This window comes from Haliotis rufescens, unplaced genomic scaffold, assembly GCF_023055435.1.
Source record: "Haliotis rufescens isolate VD_foot unplaced genomic scaffold, xgHalRufe1.0.p SCAF_2, whole genome shotgun sequence".
In the NCBI taxonomy this organism is placed as follows: domain Eukaryota; kingdom Metazoa; phylum Mollusca; class Gastropoda; order Lepetellida; family Haliotidae; genus Haliotis; species Haliotis rufescens.
In genome coordinates, this window is record NW_025963890.1 from 67004145 (window position 1) to 67030403 (window position 26259).

The 26259-nt window shown below is 40.2% G+C and overlaps 1 protein-coding gene across 3 annotated transcripts; it reads left to right on the top strand.

Moving 5' to 3' along the window:
• The first annotated feature begins 817 nt into the window (after positions 1–817).
• On the top strand, positions 818–25959 carry LOC124134580 (syntaxin-7-like). 3 transcript variants are annotated; one of them, XM_046499486.2, is made up of 12 exons: positions 818–860; positions 4482–4627; positions 7726–7797; positions 8055–8124; positions 9502–9601; positions 10327–10473; positions 11325–11377; positions 13868–13958; positions 15134–15206; positions 16290–16372; positions 18409–18527; positions 19042–25959. In XM_046499486.2, exons 2-11 carry the CDS (start codon positions 4546–4548, stop codon positions 18505–18507), a joined length of 870 nt encoding a protein of 289 aa, XP_046355442.1. In that variant the 5' UTR covers positions 818–860; positions 4482–4545; the 3' UTR covers positions 18508–18527; positions 19042–25959. The 3 variants fall into 3 exon arrangements, with proteins under 3 accessions (XP_046355442.1, XP_046355444.1, XP_046355443.1); XM_046499487.2 differs by having other exon boundaries at positions 821–856; XM_046499488.2 differs by lacking the exon at positions 18409–18527.
• Positions 25960–26259: the final 300 nt, after the last annotated feature.

Genomic DNA, 26259 nt, shown 5'->3' on the forward strand with positions numbered 1-26259 from the left:
TAATGCCGAGCACCAGGCAGGTAACAACAAGAACCATTTTAACGTCTTTGGCATGACGCGACCAGGAGATCGAACCGCCGACCTCTAAGCGGATTGGACACAATCTGCACCATTCGTCACCACTCGCCCCTTTCCGTACCTGCAAGGAGATCTTCGGCTTGTCCCGGAATAACACGAGTTGGACACGAATGAATCTGCACTAGGCTTTATCACATGCTCGTATTTACTCCTCGGTTAGAGTGACTACTTTTCGATGATTTCTGAACTTCTGAAATATATAGCTGTATAATGTCCTTTCTATTTTTAGATGTCATTTTTCAATAGGTGGGTGGGTGGGTGAGTTGGGTTTAACGCCGCTTTTGACAGTATTCCAGTCATATCACGGCGTGTCAGCTTAATGTGGGAGGAAAGCCTGAAGTGATGCTGGTCTCAGACGTTTAGCACTTCGGTGAAACCCACGAGCACGGGTATGGTGCTGACAAACCTAGAAACATAATCGGGGCGAACCGGGATTCGAACCCACAATCATAGGTTTCTGGCGTGCCCAAGGGACGCAACTCTGCACAGCGAATCGCGGCGCCTTAGACTACTGGGCCACCCGTGCCCTCCATTTTTCAATAAATCGTGAATGAAAACAGAAGTAATTTAAATGGGTGTTCTGTTATCTTGACTGAAAATAGTTATTTAACTTGATTTATATGAGATGAGACTATGAAAGTAAACCAACAGCTGAAACAAGTGAATGGTACTTCGTGACCCACGAAGGCGTTTATTTCTAGAGGTCTGCATATTGATGAGCTTGTTGGGAGTTACGTACCTTTGAACACTGACGTCACGTAATGGAGGAAAGTGGGAAGTAGGTGGGTTTGGTCGCAAAATGTGTTTATGTTGTGATTTAAAAAGGCTTATGTTCCTTGAGATTTATGGAATAGCAAATTGAGAAATATAACATGTTGGTATAAAAGGCAGGAACATGCAGTTTACTTCATCGTTGAAAATACGGAAATTCAGAGATTGACAGATGATAATTTTGTAAAATAACTTGCCTAATCACAACGATTCCAGATAGGTGTGAGTTTTGTTATAATTATAGTTTCTTACTCACCATCACATGTTGTCTCGTATATATTTAGTAATTAACATGAGATTTCACACAAACTTATAATAATATAATTGCAATTAATGGACAGAGCTTTGTATTTATTTAACATGTAGATCTAGATCCATTAATCCTGTTGATCCCAAATCCACTGTGCAGGCCCATTGGTGATTGACTGTTCATCCTCAGCCTAATGAATCTGTTCTCTGAGAAGACTGTCTGTCCTTGCACTTGTTGTTTACCTAAAATAATTGTTGGTCCTTGTGGATGAACAAGGGAGATAGTAAACAACGAAGTACAATGAATGCAACGTTTCAGTTTTGATACTGACACAGTAATGAAGTAAGTTATGGACAGCAATGTGAGCACATCACTAAATTGTTCATTATGTATTATCATATATTCCCATTTACACATATATATCGTTATCCTTCTCATCTTAATTCTGGTTTCCAATCAATTTGTTCATACCAATCACTGTATCGTTTTACTATCATGCCTTGTTAATACTATTCATTCTATATGTACATCAATCAGGCATTGTACTTTAACCTTATCTGTTGTGTAAACATCAATCTATCATCATTAAATCTTGAACTAACATCACTTATCCACATGAATATAAACTTGCAATAAGCAATAAGAAGTGCCGACGTGACCATGACACATAAAATAGGAAATGGTATGCTTGAATTTTGTGGCCAGTGTCTCGTGTTTTGTCAAAAGTAAACTGTAATGAAAGCGTTTTGGTTATTAGTTGCATGTTCCACAATCGCTAAACAAATTCCTGTTGTTAAATCAGTCAGCATTATTAGGTGATTTCCGTTGACTGTATCTACATGATCTAAGAAATGTTTGACAAAATCTTCAATATTGGTCAAAGTTTTAATGGAAGATCATGAATATTACGTAGGCCTTGCGTTTTAATGTAATTGCGTCTTTTCGTATTTTGACGGAATATTATGTAGGTCTTGTATTTCAAACAGAAGTGTTTATTCACTGATTCACGATCCGATACATCATCATGTACATGTCACAATATTTTATCTGTGGGGCGTAAGCCATCCTTTTCATAGGATGGCCAAATACCCGGCACATTAATGATTTACAACTGGCAATGGCAAGTATGGCACAATGGAGGAAAATATTTACGTTTTCACTCCTCATTTTCACTTGTAGTTAGTGTTTGGTGTAACATTTACTGAAGCATACATTTAACATTTATAGGTAAGAATCGATAATTTTTAATTAGTATGTGATTGTGATCATTACTTGTATCGAGAAGTGAAAACTCGCAATCTACGGATGAATACTCGTGTGTATCATCCCACTACTATGTTGAACACAGTTGTTCTTTGTACACATTATGATGCTTTAGCTATTGGGCAGTTTGGCAAGGACTATAGTTCTGGGTGCCGTTGTACAAAGCGATCTTAGCGCTAAGGTGATCGTAACTCCCATACCTTAACATACACTTACGACAGTAATAGCACTAAGGTTGTTTTGTACAACGGCACCCTGGTGCCAATTTGTATCACTGTTGTTTAAGAATGAGCTTGCCATTACCACCCAGTGGGAAGCTGTCCTTCTGATATTGCTTGTGCTGAGCACTGTCAGGCTTATTTCGTGTTACGAGGTTATAAAATGTTGGTTACTTGTGGTCCTGATTTATTTCTTAGACTTAACTTAGATAATTTGAGATCGTGAGAATCACAGGAATGGATCCAGGGGTTTGTGTTGGTTTACTGAAATGGAAATACAGAGGATGCAACAAAACTGGCCCTCCAAAACCCACAATAGCCCACAGGGTGAATGGTTTATTGGTCCAGGAATGATTAACATATTAATAAAAGGTGGCGCTGTGGGGTAGCCTAGTGGTCAAAGCGTCCGCTTGTCACACTGTAAGCCCAGGTTCCTTAAACTTAACTTAGATAATTTGAGATCGTGAGAATCACAGGAATGGATCCAGGGGTTTGTGTTGGTTTACTGAAATGGAGATACAGAGGATGCAACAAAACTGGCGCTCCAAAACCCACAATAGCCCACAGGGTGAATGGTTTATTGGTCCAGGAATGATTAACATATTAATAAAAGGTGGCGCTGTGGGGTAGCCTATGGGTCAAAGCGTCCGCTTGTCACACTGTAAGCCCAGGTTCGATTCCCCACATGGGTACAATGTGTGAGGCCCATTTCTGGTGTCCCCCGTCGTGATATTGCTGGAATATTGCTAAAAGAGGCGTAAAACCCAACTCACTCACTATGAACATGATGAATAAAAGGTACTACTACCTGCAATGGCAAGTAGATATCTGAAGAGGCTATCAGCTTATTACAGTAAACTACGGTTATACCGAACCCAAAGGGAATTTTAGTTCGTTATGAACATAGTTTCTTACATGTATAAGCATATGTACAGCATACATACAGCAAGTGGCCAGGGCCAAAAAATAAATTTGTTATATTCGTCAGTTCGTTATAAGCGTGTTCGTTATAAATGTAGTTTAGTGTATTGGGTAGTCACTTACTGTGCTCACTTCAAATAATATAGGGCTTCTTGCCAATACATCTGACCATAGGCCAAATGACGGGTAAGTGTAAGTCAAGTGTACACTGACATCCCTCACAACAAATATCTCATTTTATTCTTTATAATTTTTGGGGCACGGGTGGCCCAGTCGTCTAAGGTGCCGCGATTCGCTGTGCAGAGTTGCGTCCCTTCGACACGCCAGAAACCTATGATTTTGGGTTCGAATCCCGGTTCGCCCCGATTATGTTTCTAGGTTTGTCAGCACCATGCTCGTGGGTTTCACCGAAGTGGTAAACGTCTGAGACCTGCATCACTTCAGGCTTTCCTCCCACATTAAGCTGACACTCTGTGATATAACTGTAATACTGTTAGAAGCGGCGTTAAGCCCAACTCACTCACTCACTCTTTTTAATTTTCACATGATCAGACAATGTTGTGGTCCTTACTTTTGTCTTCCAAAGTTTGGACTGTGGGATAACAGTAGAGTAGTTAAGGGTTCGTTCGTCAAGCCAAAGATCAGGATACTATTCCCTACATGGATACAATGTGTGAAGCCATTTTTTGTGTCCGCCATGATATTGTAGAATATTGCTAAAAGCAGCATAAAACCATACTCACTCACTCACTCACTCTTTGAAAATGTGTACCATATTGACTGTGATCATGGTGAGATATGCAGAATTTGCTGAAAAATTAACGGAAGAATATGTGATGTAGCCTGTCTTTGACATTGTGTTGTTTTAGCTGTCAATCAAATGACACTTACAAGTAAGTACAGGAGAGGAGATTAATTCCAGTTAATTATCATTTTATATTCATGTTCACAGCGACGTTTCATCAATTTGTTCTTTTCAGATTGAACACTACCCAATAAGAATTACATTTGTGACACACCGGAAACAATTTAGCAGCTGGAATCATGGCATCATATGGTAGAGGATCGTTTGATGGGTTCTCCGGTTACCAAGGCGGAAGCTCTGGAGGGTACCAGGGTAGGGGAGGTAACTATGTCAGGATTGATTTTTGTTGTTGTTGTTTAATGCCACACTGAGCAATATGTCAGCTATACAATCATAACAGTACTAAACACCAATTCCAGGTTTAAAGCCAAAGTTGTGTGTATGTTTGCTGGTTAATGCTAACGCTCAGCAATATTCCAGTTATAGGATGGCAGCCTTTAAATAATCAAATCTGGATGAGACAATCCAGTGATTTCAAGTAATTGTTTGCATTATTTCAACTGAATGAAGACACGATTTGTCTCTTATTTTTCGTGATTTTTCTTCTGTCGTTGGCAATCCGTTATTAATGGTGGATGAAGGGAAACAACTACACTCTCACTGGTCAATCAAGTTAATTTAAGTGTATTGGGATTGATATTAAGACATATTGACGTAACCAGAAATGCTTCTTAGGGGCTTGAAAACACGGTACATAATGTCTGAATGCGGGCAGGTTACTTTGAAGATGGTCAGGCAACATTTATGGGTCACCTGCCCGACTGTCTTGTTGTTTTTTTTAATTATTTCGAACACTGGTTGCTGGGGCCTTGTATCATGTACAGCAGTTGTGGGCAGCAGGATTAATGAGACTGATTAGTGAGGGATTTCGGTAATTCGGTGCAAATTAGGTTTGTCAGAGTCGGAGTGCGTGACTGTCGGATTAACAGGTCTAAATAGCACAGATTTAATTGGTTCCCATTATTAGGTTTGCATTGAGCTGATTGTCGGATAAATGAGTGTCAGAATTATCGAGACTTGATTGTATATTCTTATCTTATGATACACTGGAAGTTTCAGGACTAACAACAACTATCGACACCTGATAGTGTCTTGAACCATTCATGGTATCAGATCGGTTCATTTTCTAGGACATTGACTGATTGTCATCCAAAGCATCGTGAAGATCGTTTTCAAATTTGGTACTCAAAGGGAAGATTGTACACTCAAGAGTTGGTACAATCTTTGAAATGTGCTATTGCCATTTGTATCCATCCAAATCACTGTGGATTTGAGCTTAAACAGTACACCAACAGGGGTTTATCCAGACCTGCTCAGAGGCCGATATTAGGTCCCAAGTTCTGGAATAAATAAACTTGGTTTAACAAATATCCCATTCATGTAATTATAGTTATAACTGATGTTATGGCTTTGTGAATGTAACTGTATAGCACTGGTTACAAGACCAATAGAGAGGAAAAGGCTTCAATGCTTAGTTTTACATGTATATTACAATTAGGGCTGGCAATGAAGATCGATAATAGGAAATATCAAAGATGGGAAAAAATATTGAAGATTATCGATATGAAATTTGTGTATCGATAATATCTTACATAAACTATTGTGATGTAATAAAGTTAAGTTTTACCAAAACAAATCTGTTATTGTCAAGAATGTCAATTTCTCAAGATGGAAAGTAACTGTTTTTCCTATGTCTCAAATGTCCACAAGGTAATCCATGCATAAATGTGCCAGTGGAGTGAAATATGTTGATTCCTTTCAGAATTTCTTTTGCATATTTTCTCAAAGTCACTTCTCCGATATTTATTGATAATTGATCAATATTTGGTTAACGATTATCAATCTCTATGATCTGTATCGATAACCAGCCATAATTACAATATAATACCTAAGAATTTAGGTAGAGAAGAACTTTTAAGAAATCCCAATTTGCCTACCAAGATGCAGTATTTGCCTACCAAGATGCAGTATGTGCCTACCAAGATGCAGTATGTGCCTACCAAGATGCAGTATGTGCCTACCAAGATGCAGTATTTGCCTGCCAAGATGCAGTATGTGCCTGCCAAGATGCAGTATTTGCCTGCCAAGATGCAGTATGTGCCTACCAAGATGCAGTATGTGCCTACCAAGATGCAGTATGTGCCTACCAAGATGCAGTATGTGCCTACCAGGATGCAGTATATGCCTGCCAAGATGCAGTATGTGCCTACCAAGATGCAGTATGTGGCTGCCAAGATGCAGTATGTGCCTGCCAAGATGCAGTATATGCCTGCCAAGATGCAGTATGTGCCTACCAAGATGCAGTATGTGGCTGCCAAGATGCAGTATATGCCTGCCAGGATGCAGTATATGCCTGCCAAGATGCAGTATGTGCCTGCCAGGATGCAGTATATGCCTGCCAAGATGCAGTATGTGCCTACCAAGATGCAGTATGTGGCTGCCAAGATGCAGTATGTGCCTGCCAGGATGCAGTATGTGCCTGCCAAGATGCAGTATGTGCCTACCAAGATGCAGTATGTGCCTGCCAAGATGCAGTATGTGCCTACCAAGATGCAGTATGTGCCTACCAAGATGCAGTATTTGCCTGCCAAGATGCAGTATGTGCCTGCCAAGATGCAGTATTTGCCTGCCAAGATGCAGTATGTGCCTACCAAGATGCAGTATGTGCCTACCAAGATGCAGTATGTGCCTACCAAGATGCAGTATGTGCCTACCAGGATGCAGTATATGCCTGCCAAGATGCAGTATGTGCCTACCAAGATGCAGTATGTGGCTGCCAAGATGCAGTATGTGCCTGCCAAGATGCAGTATATGCCTGCCAAGATGCAGTATGTGCCTACCAAGATGCAGTATGTGGCTGCCAAGATGCAGTATATGCCTGCCAGGATGCAGTATATGCCTGCCAAGATGCAGTATGTGCCTGCCAGGATGCAGTATATGCCTGCCAAGATGCAGTATGTGCCTACCAAGATGCAGTATGTGGCTGCCAAGATGCAGTATGTGCCTGCCAAGATGCAGTATTTGCCTGCCAGGATGCAGTATTTGCCTGCCAAGATGCAGTATTTGCCTGCCAAGATGCAGTATGTGCCTGCCAGGATGCAGTATGTGCCTGCCAAGATGCAGTATGTGCCTGCCAGGATGCAGTATGTGCCATGATCCTTTCTTCATCAGCTGGAATATTGCTGACAATGGCAGGAAACAACATTCAGTCACTCATTCACATTCAGATTAATCACGAGACCCTTTTTCTGGTAAATTGTCCAATTTCAGGATAAGAGCTGATATTTACGATGATTTAAGGTCTGTTTGTCATGGGCTCACCTAACTCACTCATGCTTGATTCTTCTCTCTTTGTACAGCTGATGGAGCCAGTGACCATACAAGACTTGCTCAGAGTGTTGGTAACAATATTCAGAAAATTACACAAAATGGTAAGTAAAGACTTGTGAACATGATGTTATACAACAAGCCATAACCTAAGTAACTCATTTACCGTATCTCCGTGTGTATAACATGGTATAAGGCGAGTGTTTCGTACAAGAATAAAGAGGTATGTAGTGAAACATTCTGAAAATGCATATTCAAATTTTTGAAATATTATAGCTGAGGTTGGTAGATTGGTAATGCCGCAATATTTTTGCAGATCATTTATCTGTAACAATTATCATCTTTTCTTGTTAAAATTCAGTTGCCCAGATTCAGAGGTTTGTTGCCCAGATTGGAACAAGGGACGACTCAGATGACATCAGGAACAGAGTGTGAGTGTCACCAACCAGTAAGGCCCCCATGAAAGTATTACCGTATTCGACGTAATAAGCTCCCCGCTCTAATAAGCGCCCACGGCGATATTTGCTAATATATTTGCTCGTGAACAATCCCAATTAGCACCCTTTTCGATTGATCAATGTACACAGTACTTATTTATTCGCGCTCGTGTGTTATATGCACCCTTAATTATGGGCAATTAAATTCTTGAAAAATATCTCTCTCGTATATAAACGTTTCAGGCTGTCAGCATAAACCACGAAATTTATCTTTCAACGTTTTTTTCGACAAAATAATATTCTAATAAGAGCCCCCTATTTCTATTTTTTGAGAGCGCCCTGGGCGCTTATTACGTCAAATACGGTATGCGTCTTTTGGTTGGCCTAAAATGTTGAGAAGACGTGACTTTTTCCAACCATTTTTTTTACAAACCTTTTGCATGATACACTACCCCGAACGGTACAATCTTTTATTTCTGGGAGGGGAAACTAAGTTTTCTCTGGTATTGAATCCTTTTCACAGCATTTCTTAAAAGTTCAGTCGAGTGATGTCTGAACTCCACTCGACAAGCCCAAAAGGTCTTATGTCATGTATATAATCTTCCCCCTCAACATACACACGATATGCATCAGTTTGAACTTCGTTTTGGAGAATGGAGGTTAGAGTTACCTGTTCTTGATTAAAATTGGGGACCAGAAACGAAATACTTAGTTGAGGGGCCTAACGCTCAGTTCTGATCATTGGATTTATCCAGCTCACATCCCTTTCTTCACTATAACTGATCAGTACCTATACTACTGAATGTGAAGACAAGCTAGGCCATGTTCATTTTTCTATATTGCTGGTATTCAGTTTAAATTAAGTTGTTTTGTGATTTGTTAGAATAGAAGAAAGAGTAGGTTTTAAGGGGGATAACTCAAACTGAACCATGATTTTTCCTCCCCTGAATCATGTTTGCCTGCTTCAGAGAGCATGATGATAAATCTGAAATCTTGGTTCAAATGACCCTAGACCATGTAGACATTGCCTTAATTAAACACACCTTGATTTAAGCAGCCTTTGACTAACAAACCTCATGACAAAACTGTTAACCTACCGCCTCTATCCCCGTGAAGATCTGGGATAGAATAGGTCTTCAGCAACCCATGCTTGCTGTAAAAGGTGACTGCTTGTCATAAGAGGCGACTGACGGGATTGTTTAGTTGGGCTTGCTGACTTGGTTGATTCATGTCATCATATCCCAAGTGCGTGGATCGATGCTCATGATGTCAGTCACTACATTGTCTGGTCCAGACAATTGTGCTACAAGTCATTGTGACTGAAGCCATGTACCATAACCAATGGTAAGTGTTGTTCCTGGCTGTTTGCAGGCATCAGACGACCCACTACACGAACCAGCTGGCCAAGGAGACCAACACCCATCTGCAGGAACTGGCTCATCTACCTGCCCCAAGCAACCCATCAGAACAGGTCAGTTCCTAGTGTACCAAGTCTATGCTCTTGTAATCTGAGAGCGTCCATCGCTCTGTCATCCAATACTGTAAGCAGTAGGTTAATGTAGTAATGGGTGGGGACAGGATCAGAACAGGTCAGCTCCTAGAGTACCATGTCTATTTGCTTATTAAACTTGAAAAACATTTCTTTCTCTGTTACCGTGGTTACCAGATATCTCCTTGTATAGTAGGGCTAAAACTGGCTACTTAAATGTGAAATTGGCTGATGAAAAATTATCTATCAAGCCCAGCTGGCTAATGCTGTTGAAGAATTATTTCACAGACTGAACACAAACATGTGATCAAGGGGAAAAGAGCATGTGTTCCTGTAACCTTGTATGTTTGTAGTTGTCATGATTGTATTCGACCTGTGAAGATCCGGGTTCGAATAGGTCTTCAGCCACCCATCTTGCTATAAAAGGCGACTATGTTTGTCATAAGAGGCGACTAACGGGATCGGCTGGTCGTGCTCGCAGACTTGGTGGATGCATGTCATTGTATCCCAATTGCGTCCAGACTCGATTATTAACAGATTGTCATCATATGGCTGGAATATTGCTGAATGGCATTAAACAAACAAACAAACAAACATCAACCAAGGCTTTTAACCAAATGCCTTGAATTGGCGTTTTGAAATTATTTTTGCCATATTGATGCTTTATTTCTGAATGTGGCATTAAACAACATACAACCAAATTTCAGAGACAGTTTAAGATGCAAAAGGAGCGTCTGACGGAGGAGTTCAGCAACGCACTGAAGAACTTCCAGACTGCCCAGCGCACGGCCGCGGAGAAGGAAAAGGCCAGCATGGCACGGGCGCGAGCACATTCCGGAACAGCATCCATGAAGGTGGGTGCATCTATGAAGACTTCGCCTGGTGGAATTTCTTAGGTTTTATTAAGCTGTTGGGTTGTCTGGATAGGTACCCTTTCCCTCCTCTTTGTTGAAACAGTGGACCACAATAGGCATCTGGGCCCTGTTCCACAAAGTGACATTAGGGCTACGACGAGCTGAGCTAAGATCGCTTTGTGGAGCGGGGATCTGGTAGGTTCTTGACTGACTTTGTTGGTTGTGTGTCACTGCTTTGAATCTTCATCATGCTATCAACCACAGGTGTTCCTGCCCTGACTTGGTTAATTCCAGGCCGCCATCCTGTGACTGGATTATCACTTACTCCAGCATGATACAACCCACAAATTTTTTAGATTTATAAACATTTCTTGTTGAAGATGTATCTTAGCCAATAAAAATCCTTGTAAAGTATCTCTTGATCAGGTAAGGGGTGATGGGGTAGCCTAGTGATTAAAGCGTCCACTTGTAACGCGGAAGACCTGGGTTCGATTCCCCACATGGGTACAATGTGTGGAGCCCACAATTGAACTAACAATACACCAGGGTGCCGTTGTACAAAGCAATCTTAGCGCTAAAGTGATCATAACTCCCTTACCTTAACATAGACTTACGACAGTCGTAGCGCTAAGGTTTTGTTCAGCAGGACCCGGCATGGCTACCTAAATGTTCATGCTCATGACTGTCTAGCATGATGAGGCACAGTGACTGGTTAATGATGTGTGCTCCTCACGCACTTACTAAAAATAATACAACTTTGATCAGTGTGCTTTAATCATTGTTAATGGAGTATATATTTAATTTGATTTGCATTTAGGGGTGGATGATATTTCATATTTCTTCATTTTCAGTCTCCATTTGATGACTTCCCATCACCAACAGAGGATCAGAGTATGGCTCCGGGGTAGGTGACTATATCTCAGATGAAAGACACTCGTAAACTCCATTGACACAAGGAGCTGTAAACTTGCTGATGCAGCATTAAGTAGTTACATCACTCACTCAAGTATTGTGTCTCTTGCATTGGTATCTTTGGTGAGGGATCAAACTCTGGTATCTTTGGTGAGGGATCAAACACTGGTATTTTTGAGGAGGGATCAAACACTGGTATCTTTGGTGAAGGATCAAACACTGGTTTCTTTGGTGAAGGATCAAACACTGGTTTCTTTGGTGAAGGATCAAACACTGGTATTTGTGGTGAGGGATCAAACACTGGTATCTGTGGTGAGGGATCAAACACTGGTATCTGTGGTGAGGGATCAAACACTGGTATCTTTGGTGAGGGATCAAACACTGGTATCTGTGGTGAGGGATCAAACACTGGTATCTGTGGTGAGGGATCAAACTCTGGTATCTTTGGTGAGGGATCAAACACTGGTATCTGTGGTGAGGGATCAAACACTGGTATCTGTGGTGAGGGATCAAACACTGGTATCTTTGGTGAGGGATCAAACACTGGTATCTGTGGTGAGGGATCAAACTCTGGTATCTTTGGTGAGGGATCAAACACTGGTATCTTTGGTGAGGGATCAAACTCTGGTATCTTTGGTGAGGGATCAAACACTGGTATCTTTGGTGAGGGATCAAACACTGGTATCTGTGGTGAGGGATCAAACTCTGGTATCTTTGGTGAGGGATCAAACACTGGTATCTGTGGTGAGGGATCAAACTCTGGTATCTTTGGTGAGGGATCAAACACTGGTATCTTTGGTGAGGGATCAAACACTGGTATCTTTGGTGAGGGATCAAACTCTGGTATCTTTGGTGAGGGATCAAACACTGGTATCTTTGGTGAGGGATCAAACACTGGTATCTTTGGTGAGGGATCAAACACTGGTATCTTTGGTGAGGGATCAAACTCTGGTATCTTTGGTGAGGGATCAAACACTGGTATCTTTGGTGAGGGATCAAACACTGGTATCTGTGGTGAGGGATCAAACTCTGGTATCTTTGGTGAGGGATCAAACACTGGTATCTGTGGTGAGGGATCAAACTCTGGTATCTTTGGTGAGGGATCAAACACTGGTATCTGTGGTGAGGGATCAAACTCTGGTATCTTTGGTGAGGGATCAAACACTGGTATCTTTGGTGAGGGATCAAACACTGATATCTTTGGTGAGGGATCAAACACTGATATCTGTGGTGAGGGATCAAACACTGGTATCTTTGGTGAGGGATCAAACACTGGTATCTTTGGTGAGGGATCAAACTCTGGTATCTTTGGTGAGGGATCAAACACTGGTATCTTTGGTGAGGGATCAAACACTGGTATCTGTGGTGAGGGATCAAACTCTGGTATCTTTGGTGAGGGATCAAACACTGGTATCTGTGGTGAGGGATCAAACTCTGGTATCTTTGGTGAGGGATCAAACACTGGTATCTTTGGTGAGGGATCAAACACTGGTATCTGTGGTGAGGGATCAAACTCTGGTATCTTTGGTGAGGGATCAAACACTGGTATCTGTGGTGAGGGATCAAACTCTGGTATCTTTGGTGAGGGATCAAACACTGATATCTTTGGTGAGGGATCAAACACTGGTATCTTTGGCCCAGGATCATATGCTGGTGTCTTTAGTCAAGGCTGATTTTATTTTGAGATAGATAAAATTTAATGTTCTGCATTATGGCAATTAAGAAGAAATTTAGTCAAGAGAACCTTGCAATTACCATAATGTTAAACATTATAGCCCCCCTGGTGATTCCAGGTTAGAATTGGTCCCCAGCAAACTTTGCTGGTTGTAAGAGACAACAAATTGATCAGGCTCAGCGAATTAGTTGATTGTGTTTTATCGTACCCCAACAGTGTTGATCGTTGCTCACAATATCAATCACTGGATTGTCTTGTATAGACTCAATTACATATAGTCCTCCATCGTGTAGCTGAAATAATGCCGAGTGTGGTGTTAAACAGACAACCAAACAAAACAAAAAAGGATTTGAGAAGGATGTAGATTCAAATCTTATAACCACCAACCCCAAGGACCTAAGGCGCCCCATTTGTTTCTATCACTGGCTGAATAAGAATAACTCAAGTAACCTTAAATTAAACAAATGGCTACTTCAATTTCAGATTGTAAATGCATCTTGTCGATGATAATTTTGCAACGTCATTCTCGTATTTATGTAACAGTACTGTCACATTTACCAAAACTGTTGTGTTGTGTTTTTCATTCATAAATGTATACCACAAGACATTTTGACCATGAATGACCCTTAGTTAGATCAAATGTTCAAGAACCATACCCTGGTAGTGAGGTATTATGTTTATTTGATGCAAAGATTGTGGCATTATTTTCTTTTGAGCATGTTTAGGCAGTTGATCAGAACATGCATATGTTTGAGTCACATTTAGTGTTCATGACCTGAATGACAGTAGAAATGTGTTGATTTCCAGCTTCTCTCAAACCAAAGCTGTGCTGCAGATGGAGCAGGATGTGGATCTGGATCTGCTGAGGGAGAGGGAGGATGCCATCAAGAAACTAGAGGTCAGCAACAATTTTCAATACTTCACGAATAAGGGAGGGGTGGTCAGGTGGTGCGTGATGTGAATAGTTGTTCAATGAGTCGTACTTTCGATAACTGGGGCGGTCGAGTAGCCTAGTGGTCAAAGTGTTTGCTTGTCACCCAGAAGACCCGGGTTCGATTCCCGACATGGGTACAATGTGTGAAGCCCATTTCTGGTGTCCCCCGCTGTGATATTGCTGGAATATTGCTAAAAGCGAAGTAAAACCTAACTCACTCACTCATGAATAAAGGTAGTGCCTGGCCCTATAGTTTAAGTCACCACCATCCGTTGTGCAGAGTTACGTCCCTTAGTGAACCAGGAATACAAACCCCAGATTCAACATGATTTTATTTCTAGGTTGTCGGCAATATACACATGCTGATGTGTATCACCAAAGTGGAAATTCTCTAAAATCTGCGTCACACCAGACTTTCTTCCCTCATCAAGCGCAGCAGTTACCAAGATACTGGTCAAAGTGGCATTACATCAAATCCACTGTTCAGGCACTATAACCTGAGACCTGACTAGATTCCGTGCCTTTGCCATGGAAGTTACACATCTATGGCCGTCTGTACTTAGGGCTCACTTTCCACATTATGTTGAAATGGCGAAATATACCTGAAATGTAGAAAATACTGAAACTCACTCACTTTCAGGAAAACGTCATAATACAGTAAACTACAGTTATAACGAACTCAAAGGGACCACTAATTTTAGTTCGTAATAACCGTAGTTCGTTATGAGCATATATACAACATATATACAACAAATGACAGGGACTAAAATATAAGTTTGTTATATCGGTCAGTTTGTTATAAGCGTGTTCGTTTTAAACGTAGTTTACTGTACTTATGTTTTCAGAACAGCTTTATTTATATTTGGGTCAAACTTGTATGCGTTATGCTGCAAGAGGCATCAAAATTGCATATGTTATGCTGCAAGAGCATAAAATAACATTCACTTACACATGCCTTTAATAAATAGTGAGTTGAAGCCCATGTCTTGGTCATTGCTCATGTGTACACTGATGTCACTAAACAGGGGCTTGGTTGTTATCATGATTGGAACATTTCTACATCAACTGAAATGAAATCCTTGCTACAATCTTTGTGACTGCTTATGTTACTTTCTGACTCAAACCTTTGTACTTTCCAGCACGACATCATGGATGTAAATCAGATCTTCAAAGACCTGGGCATGTTGGTACACGAACAAGGAGAGGTTCTGGGTAGGTACCTGCCTGGAGAGTCGATCCCTGGCTGCATCATACAAAAAGATGTTAAAATATGGTACTTGTTGTTACCCTGCTGGCACTCAGCATTAAGGGGATAAAACAAGTACTGGTCAGCTCAGAGTCAGTATACTGTGTCTGAGTGGAGTAATCTTCTCAAACATGGCATGGTATCTCAGTGGGCTAGCACTATGAGACCCTCATTAGTCCGGACTAGAACAAGCAGCCACACACACACTTTCATGCACGTCGCTATGTAAGTGCAATAATGTTTAACGTGATGTTAAACCCAATTTCAGGCAGTGGGGTTGCCTAGTGGTTAAAGCGTCGAAGGCCCGGGTTCGATTCCCCACGTGGTTACAATGTGTGAATCCCATTTCTGGTGTCCCCATCCATGGTATTTCTGAAATATTGCTAATAGAGGCGTAAAACCGTACTCACTCACTCACTAACCCCTTTTCACGTCACCAGTTTGGGTCTGCTGAAGCAGGGCTATGGAACACAACCTCCTGTCTCTAACATGCAGCCCATTCACATGAAAAACACATTTTGTCCTACTTTGAAGTTTAAAACCTTTTCCTTCTGGTTCAAGGTCAAGCTGTTGCAGTTAAATTAAATAAGATCTTTTACTCTGATACGATATCTCTCTGGTTGAATATCTGAAGTCTCCTCCATAGAAAATGGTGTCACATCCACCCTAAGCAAGCTTTACCACCCATTCTACATGAAGGTGGTGTGTGTTCTTGAGCCAATCAGTCTAAGACGGCTTTATTTACTTATAATCTAACACAGGACACAAATATTACTCCCAGAAACAGGAGTGTACAAAATATCCACCATATTAAAATGTTATTTTATTATTTACATTTGGAACTGGCCATTTAACTTATTGTTCAAGATATTATGCTGAGCTGAATTTTTTGTCCACGCATACTAAGGATTTAAGAGCCTTGACCATGTTGACACGGATTAGCTAATCAGAAAAAATTCCTGATACTTGTGGTATAAAGTTTTAACAACCTTACTGAAATTAAGTGCTGAAGACAATTTTCTTCATGTGCTATGGTTTTCTTCTTGCAGACAGCATAGAAGCCAACATTGAGCAGACCCAGATCCATGTCGAGGAGGGGACACAACAGCTGGCTAAAGCCTCCACGTACCAGGTGAGTCTCAAGCTGCTTCCCCACACAGAGGAAGGGGGGGCTACACTTGGTCCTTGTTGTATGAGGGGCCACAAGGGTGGCCCAGTCGTCTAAGGCGCTGCGATTCGCTGTGCAGAGTTGCGTCCCTTGGGCGCGCCAGAAACCTATGATTATGGGTTCGAATCCCGGTTCGCCCCGATTATGTTTCTAGGTTTGTCAGCACCATACCTGTGCTCGTGGGTTTCAGTGAAGTGGTCAACGTTTGAGACTTGCATCACTTCGGGCTTTTCTCAGACATTAAGCTGACACGCCACGATATAACTGGAATACTGTTAAAAGCAGCGTTAAACCCAACTCACTCACTCACTTTGTTGTATGAGTCTGGTGGTCATGCTAGGGCTGGGACAGGCAACTCAGGTACTGGGGCCGGTGGGTCCTGAGTAGGACCCAGGTACCCACAAGACTACCCGGACCCATCGTTAGTCACGTGATATATTGTCTAATATAAAAAATATCAAGAACTCCATGGTTATATTACAAGTCACTAATGTTCGCATTTCTTTCTGACTATGCACGCATCCCTTCTGACTTTCAAATGTTTGAATAAGAATAAAGCTTCAGTCAACTGCAGTGTATGCATGACCAGATCATTTTGTATATGTGTATCTCAATACATTTTGCCAGGGCTATGGTCAAACTATTCCCAATCAGACATTTTGTAGGGGAAGGTAATAGGGAGTTTGGTACCTGAGTAGTAGATCTGGACTGTCCCAGCCCTAGGTCTGTTTTTGTTTTGCATGGTTAATTGTGTGTTGTCATACTCTGATGGTTACTGTACCTTGTGCCACAACATGAGTGTTCCCTTGGAGGATGGAAACGTCTCCTTCACATGACAAGTGTAGAGTTTTTATGTATCACATCACAGGTATTGTATTGCGACAATGTGTATCATTACAGCACTGTTGTTAAGAAAACTACCCTACTGTCAGTGTGCATCGCCCCATCTCTATGTATAACTATGTATTTACATGTATTACAATGGAGAAATCATGTCAGAAAGTACTTGTTATTAGTACCCCACCTTGTCGTAAAATGTGGATTGTGTGAACCTGTTTGAAACTACAAATGATTTCATGGTCCCATTACACAAAGCGATCGTTGGGCAACGATAGTCGTAAGTCTATGTTAAAGTATGGGAGTTATGATCACCTTAGCCCTATGATAGCTTTGTGGAACCGTCCCCAGCCCCACTATTATATATAACAAGAATACTTCCACGCATAACAATCTTCGAGATCCCTTGAATTACAGGTTAAACAACATTCCCAAACTGTTCCCATGTTGCAGTAAACACTTGATTGCTTGGCTATTAAGCTGGTGACCATCTAGCCTGTTTGTACCATGGATGTTGTCTGTACGCTGCTAGTTTAGACTAGCCTTCCACCAGAACTTAATGGGAATACGTCAGGAAGCCTGGGTTTGTTGGCAGCTTGTCACTATAGCCCCATGTTGCTGGTACACTGTAGAACCACTAGCCCCATGTTGCTGGTACACTGTAGAACCACTAGTGCTTGTTGCTGGTACACTGTAGAACCACTAGCCCCATGTTGCTGGTACACTGTAGAACCACTAGCCCCATGTTTCTGGTACACTGTAGAACCACTAGCCCCATGTTGCTGGTACACTGTAGAACCACTAGCCCCATCTTGCTGGTACACTGTAGAACACTAGCCCCATGTTGCTGGTACACTGTAGCCCTATGTTGCTGGTACACTGTAGAACCACTAGCCCCATCTTGCTGGTACACTGTAGAACCACTAGCCCCATGTTGCTGGTACACTGTAGAACCACTAGCCCCATGTTGCTGGTACACTGTAGAACCACTAGTGCTTGTTGCTGGTACACTGTAGAACCACTAGCCCCATCTTGCTGGTACACTGTAGAACACTAGTCCCATCTTGCTGGTACACTCTAGAACCACTAGCCCCGTGTTGCTGGTACACTGTAGTTTGGATGTTTGATGTTTAGTTTCACAATCACATTTCTGTTTGTTTCAGTCCAAAGCCCGAAGAAAAAAGTGCTGTATTGCTGTTATTGTTGTTGTGATATTAGTTGTTGTCGGTATTATCATCGCCGTAGCTGTCCCAAAAAATTAAATAATATGAAATATGTGCAGGTAAGCTCCATTGCATGTCTTATTAGTTCTGTTCAGTGGTAGTGCTGCCACAAAGTGCATGTTTGTGTCACATTTATTTATTTCAAGGCAATATCTGTCAGTCGATCAACAAGTTGTCGTGTCTTCCCATTCAGCTGATTGATTAACTGGAATTAATATAATAATCATCTAAACCAAATTGGTTAATGTTATCACTCAGTATCATTTTGGACCTTTTTCCTGACACACTGTGATAAAACTGATAATGCTGTTTCTGAAATGGCTCTGGCCATTCTCACTCACTGCATAATGTAAGCTGCTGACTGGAGATATTGCTTGATAATTGAATCATTGATATCTGATATATTTTGACTGCCATGTTCAATGGAATGTATATTATCTTGCAAAATAATTCACACTTGCTTGCACCTATTTTTGTTCTGAATTATTAAAACAAAACTGCAACAGCCTCTTACTCATGTTTGATGCTGAAATATTGAAATTTATCATAATTTATTCTTCAAATATTTTTCAGAGAAAATCAAGACGGAAAACCTGTATAATCGTTATCATCCTCGCCATAGTGATTACCATCCTGGCCCTCATCATCTGGGGTGCCTCTAGGAACTGATGACATCTGTCAATCAAGCTGTCAACCACCAAAAATTAGCCCCACCCACCTGAGGTGTTGTTTAAGCAGTTGCCATGGTAACCTGTGGACATGCATTTACTCCACAGAGCACAGATGACCTACTTACCCACATCTACCGCAGCATCGCAGCATCGTCGTGTAGGCTTTGTGACCTTGGTGACCTCCCCTTGTGACCTTGGTGACATTTGCCTTGTTAAGGACGGAACATGATTAAGTGACTGGAGATGTGATCTAGCAGTCATTTGACAATTAACTGTCATTCTTGTTTTATCTACAATGACAATTGCATATGGTCATGCTGTTAATCCATTCCAAAGTCTCTTCAGTAGAATATCGTTGTTACCAGTAACGTTACCTTTCATATCAGAGGTTTTCTCATTAAGTTGTAAATATGTTACAAAATTCAGCTACTAAAAATCTTCCTTTATGATGGTGAAAAAGGACTCTCACTGAGCTAGAATGTCGGCAATAATGTGTCATACAAATGCTGTTTAACTGAGAGGTTCCGGTTTACAACTCAGTATCACCTGTAGGTGTCTTGTACAATATTTATCAAGTCTATCGAAGAATGATTATTAATAATTGTCACATGTAAGTATCTTGTACAATTCTTGTCAAATCTATCAAAGAATGTTTATTAATAATTGTCACATGTAAGTTTCTTGTACAATTTATAAGAAATCAATTGAAGAATGTTTATTAGAAATTGTCACACGTAAGTGTCTTGTACAATTTATAAGAAATCAATTGAAGAATGTTTATTAGGAATTGTCACATGAACACCAATTCTCCCCATCTGGAATTCAGGGCGGGTCCTTCTACCAGAAAGTGAATTCATACAGCAAACCCCCTCAAATCTTTCCAGAATAATCCACAGAATATTGTATGCTGGAACTCATTGGAAAATGTCTTGTCTCCCTCGTGTGATATTGCTGAAAATGCAAACGCAAATTTATGTTGTGAATAGGTCCCCAGTAGGTTGTGCTTGTCATAACTGAAGAAGTGAACAGTGGGGATTGCAGGTAAGAATCGCTTCCCAGCAACCTATGCTGGTCACAAGAGAAACGAAAATGATTGGGTGGTCAGACACGGTGATTGGTCGATAGCATATCATCCTGCCCCTGGTTCATTGTTTACACAATCAATCACAGTCTGGTCAAGACTTGATTATTTGTAGGCTGCCATATATTGCTGGAATATTGCTGAATGCAGCATCACAAACCAATAGGTGACTGAATGGGTCAGATGGTCAGGCTCGGTGAATTCAATCACAGCTTTGGGCTCATATTATCGATCACTTTAGTTACGGGAGGCCAAGATATTCCTGGGTTATTGCTGCCTGCTACATTAAGCAACAAACATATTTTGTGACAATGGTTTGCTTTCTGGAGGAAGGTCCTGTTCCTAGGTAGCCCTCACTAGTTTTGTCATCTTGTACTTTAGCATGCAAGTGCTTTGTTGAGAAACAGTGGTACTGGCACAATAATGTGAATCTGTTTTTCTGTAGGATATTAACATGCAGTTTTTGTAGATGAAACTACCAGTTTAGAAGATAGTCCTTCAACTATTGAAAGATAAACTGCGTGAACTTGGGACAAAACATTTAAAAATATTACCCCTAAAATGTTCACCAATGTGACAGAATTGTCGGTAAAGATGGACTAGTGAATAGCTGACTGTATCCCAGCTGTGAATGTATAGACAGTGTCTGCCTGTGATAGTTTTTTATGCATTAACATTTCAAAGTTGACATGAAAATATTGTTTATTTCTCTAAAAAGTAAATTTATTTATTTATATATTATGAGTTTAGTGCAATCATTAAGTCTGGTACATTATTTCAATGTCAAGACAACAATTATATTTTGTGTGTGTCTTTTTTAATTTGAAAGTAGCACGACAATGAGACCTTTAGCTACAAAAGAGTTTGCGTATCCGATACGTTCAGTGGGAATAATGACTGAGTGGCTTGGCATAACTTGAAGGGACCAAATGTTTGATACTAACTTTTACAGAATATTTTTAGAAATTGAACCAAGGTCACTCAGTATACAGGGACTTGAATACATCATGACCATATTTCCTAACAAATTGTGCTTGCTAATAGTATAACTGTTGTCAACAATGATTTTGCAAAATAAAGTTATACCAAATAAAATGATGAGGCAATCGCCCACAGATCCCAGTAGGTCATCTTTCTACCCAGTGTTCAATGTATTCTTGGCAGGAAGTATTTTCTATATTGTTTTTATGTTTTACCATTATTTGGTTGAGCGCTGAAAGAATACAAGTTCTGTCGAGATGCCTAACACAGTTACTAGTGGACAGCAAGCACCTGTTCCTTGACAGGTCCAGTTAATGTATATTTCTCTTATACATAACAGAACCACTAGCATAGCGTGATCAGAGTGCTGACACTGTTTTGTTTCCTATGCTGTAGCATAGACGAGCAATAGTTGTAGCACTGAGATCGATTTGTGCAAGTGTGTCCAAAATTGCTAGAACCACGCTCACGACTACAACAAATAACGCACTATTTTGAAGATGGGTTATGAACAAAGTGTTTGGTTGATTCTTTTTCCACATTCACAAGTTTGAAAATCTCATTACACGCTCACCTTCCCCATGTTAAAACTGCAGGTTGTGAATGTTTCTTTTTGTTGATAGACAATTAAGCAAGTGACTGGCTTTTGATAGTAAATAAGCAAAAAGAGACATTTAGTTCTATTCCAATGTGGGAAAGACAATATTCAGAGAATGCACATCACTTTACTAAATCATTGTGAAAATCTATTGTTATGAGTTATGTCCCATTGCATGGTCAAGATGACCAGATTGACTCACCTGTGCAAAGGTGCTTAGGTTATAGGGCACTGGTTTGTGTAAGTAGAAGAGCTCAGAAGGTGTGTTTACCTGTTGGTGTATTAGACTGTTTTGGTTATATTATAAAGTTTCTGTATTATGCAATATCCGATATATACCACTTTTATATTATGTTTTTACCAAATGCTGAATTTGTCTGCTGTCACCTGTTACAAGTTCACTTTAGTTTCCTCTTGTTTCAAGTGCTACATTTTTTTTGGGTTATGTCGCATTCAGTGGTCTGTACCTGTGTATATTCTTTAAAAGCTGCAGTTTGTGTGTATATTCCTTAAAAGCTGCAGTTTGTGTGTATATTCCTTGAAAGCTGCAGTTTGTATACGATAGAGTACTTTAACTGTTAATCGCTAAACCGTCTTCTGGTGTGTCATATTATTGAGGCCAGACCAATTTTTTCCGTTTTTTTAGTTTTCCCTTATGTTTATGAAAGTACATAGAAATAAAAAATGTGGTTTGATTGAAATCACCTTATTTTAACCCTGCTGGTTAATATTTAAAGTTACTGTTGATCATTCTTGTACGACAAGTACCTTATAATTTACAGACATATCCTCATAAATATTCTGAATTCTGATGTTCTTAATGGAACCTTTTCAAATGTAATCTCTGTAATTGTCCTTCAGTGAATCTAGACAAGTATGTTTTGGACTCTGGTCATCTCTGCATGTTGGACATAAGGGACTGGTCAGTTTATTATAAAAGATTGGAGGGTGTTGACAAAGACCAATCCTATAATAACTGACCAGTCCCTGAGATACCATATTCGACGTAATAAGCGCCCACGGCGATATTTGCTAATATATTGGCTAGTGAACAATACCTATTAGCACCCCTTCTGATTGATCAATATACACAACACTTATTTAGTTGCGTATAATACGGATTCGTGTGTTATATGCACCCTTAATTATGGGCAATTAAATTCTGGAAAAATGTATCTCTCGTATATAAACATTTCAGGCTGTCAGCATAAACCACAAAATTTATCTTTTAACTGTTTTTTTCCCACCAAAATAATATTCTAATTAGAGCCCCCTATTTCTAATTTTGAGAGCGCCCTGGGCGCTTATTACATCGAATACGGTAATCATAAAATGTTAAATAGACTTGGTCTGGCCTTATGACAGTACAATGTCTGATACTGCTTATGTTAATCTCTGGACAGGGTCACGCACACCACATATCTGCTTCTGTATACCTGTTTTGTTTTTGTTTAATTACTATACACTAGAAACTTTCTGATCATTTGTATGAAGAATTTGTTGAGGTAGGTGTTGCACAATGCTTTGACACGATGTAAATATTGTTATGGTTCCCTTAGAGATCCCCAATGGGTCTGTTTTTGTGCAGTGACTTCTGTGTATATTCTGTACAGTAGATACAGGGATTTGTATAGTAATGGAGTAGCATTGTCCATGTTGTTTATATATAATGAATTAATAATTAAATTATTGGCAATGTCATCTCACCTTTCTTTGAATTTTCCGCACACACCATTGTTTCAAAAGCAGGGTTGGAAATTATTTGTTATATTCACCAGTTTGCAAAAACAATAAGTTACTGAGTTGCCATCTATTAGTAAAAGCACTTTTCCCAAGGAAATGACGCTAGTCTTTCCTGAATTTTACTACATGTAGTTTTGGACTAGCGGACTTATGTTAATTTCGAACCCTGCTTTATAGCTTTTAAGTCTTTAAAAACAAATAATCAAAAGTAAATACTTGCATGAATTGATAAGATTGTATACTTCTTAATTACCACGAAGAACAATATGTCATTACTGGTGCATCTGACTTCCTACATTTAGATTTGCATAATACAAACAAAAATCTCATTTTTCATGCAGAGGATAATTTGGGTGTCACCAGCATTAATTAATGATAAACCTTGCTGTGCTAAGATTTGTAAGATTGATTCCTCTTATACCAGTACAGCTGAAGGAGTACAGAAGACATACAAATGATTATAGTGACACAAGAGTAGCGACATATCCTACATTGTTCATGGTTTCTGCAGAATCTTGATCACTGCCTTCTGAAGATCTCAAACTACAGATAATTCAATAGGATTTTGATGCTCACACAGACTTGAAGCTATGTTATCAAGGTTTAACTGAATACCTATTGCTGCGAAGATTCAAGATTTGTGAAATTGCCTGAGGCTGTCAAATTACAAGTAATAGGTATATGGTTTTGGGTTATAACAGAAACACCTCATAATGCTAAAATCTTAAAATAATAACTTAGTATATGCCTCATACATTGTTTATTAAGTATAGTGGTTTGATTTTGTATGATGTATATTTGTTATTTCCTGACTGGAATTCAAATTCCCTTCCCATGTTGCATCATTGTACAGTCCATTTAAATTTGTTTCAGATATCGGATAAAAGGTTCATTATCATTGCACAGACATATTACATCTACTAGAATTTATCAATTCTTTTAGAACAGTGTCATGTTTGAAAATGAAAAACATTCAACTGATCTAGAATACAACTATCAATTCTCAGAAATAGGTAATTTTACTACTGACAGAAATGAGAATGGATGATTCGATTAAATATTCATATTTAACTGGTTTGAGCTTATTCCTAACGTAGTTAGTTGGAGCTAACTGTGTATTGGTGAGATTTCTATATTAGTGTAGGAATTTGGACTTATCACAGTGTATTGGGTATGACATTCAGAGAGCTAACTATCTGCCTCGGTGTGCCTCTGCTTCCATGTGTCAACATTGTGCCAGGAATGCCACTTGTCCATTTCACTCCTGTTCTCTCAAACTTGCATATTGAAAGGTTCATGGATAGATCATACTTGGGACTTAACGCAAGTTCCAAGTAGGAATACAAAGCGATGCATTAGTGTTTTGTTAGGTTGTTGTTTTATGCTGCGCTCCGCAATATTCCAGCTATATGACAGCAGTCTGCAAATAATCTTGACCAAACAATCCAGTGATTGAAATCCTGAGCATGAATCCATGCAATTGGGATACAATAACATGAATCAACCATGTCAGATAGCTTGACTGCCTGATCCCGTTCCAGGCACAGGCGGATCCAGAAGGGGTCCTGGTGGTCTGGAGCCCCTCCTGTTTTTGAAAATCAAATGTAGTATGTTGTAGGCAATAAAATTATCTGACATAGGAGTTTGATATTTTGGACTCTTCCCCCCCCCCCCCCCCCCCTCCTTTTTATAAATGCTGGTATGAACCTTGCTCTGGAGTAAGGATGCACTAGGTTCAGTCATTGAGGACATCCCTTTATGTTTGTGGTTGTGGGTTGGTATTCCACATCCAGGGATCTCAGGCTGACACTCCATGATTTAGCTGTTCAAGCTCACTCACACTTTGGAGTCCAAGCACAGTTGCTAGATTATCATAGATGTCTTGTCAAGTCCTTCTACAATTGATCTGGTTCCAGTAATCCTAACAATCTCCAGTCAACTGGAGAACCACTGGTGGCCAAGTCATCTTAGGTACCACAATTCACCAGAGGCAATTTGCCCAAACCTATCATCTTTGATTCAGATCTTGGTTCACCCCGATTATGTTTGCAGGTTTGTAAGCACCATAACCATGCTCGTGAGTTTCAGCAAAGTGGGAAACACCTGAGACCTACCTCACTTCAGGCTTGCCACCTACATCAAACTGACATGTCATGATATAACTGGAATACTGTTCAACTCGGTGTGAAACCCAACTCACTCACTTTCTCCAGTCATGGTCAGTGACTAGTTCTTCAGCATCTTTGAGGCAACAGGAGTCCCTGTCCCTGTGTGACACATGTATGTCTTCCTTGTATTCTGTGGGTATTTCTCTCGACACACCATTCTCACTGTGAATATCTTTGTCTGCAAGTCATCATTGTCAGTTTCTGTATCTGTCAATGTTAGAAATATGTAAATAAATGTCACTAAATGTACCAAGTTGTTTGTTATTTTTAAATTATGAAAGTTAGATTGGCCTGTCATGCTACAGTGAATTTGCATATATATATTAGGCAGATTTGGGCAAAAGACAGGATGGAAGGAATTCCTTAAGTTTTTGAGGAGGCACATGTCCAGTCTCTGGAAAGAGATGCCTCCCTTAGCCATAACAACAATGAATGTTCATGGGTAAAGTCACATGTTCAATGATCAAACCAAAAGATGTTAAAAGATGGTAGTGTTGTTACCCTTTCTGGCGCTCAGCATTAAGGGGCTAAAACAAGGACAGGTCGGCT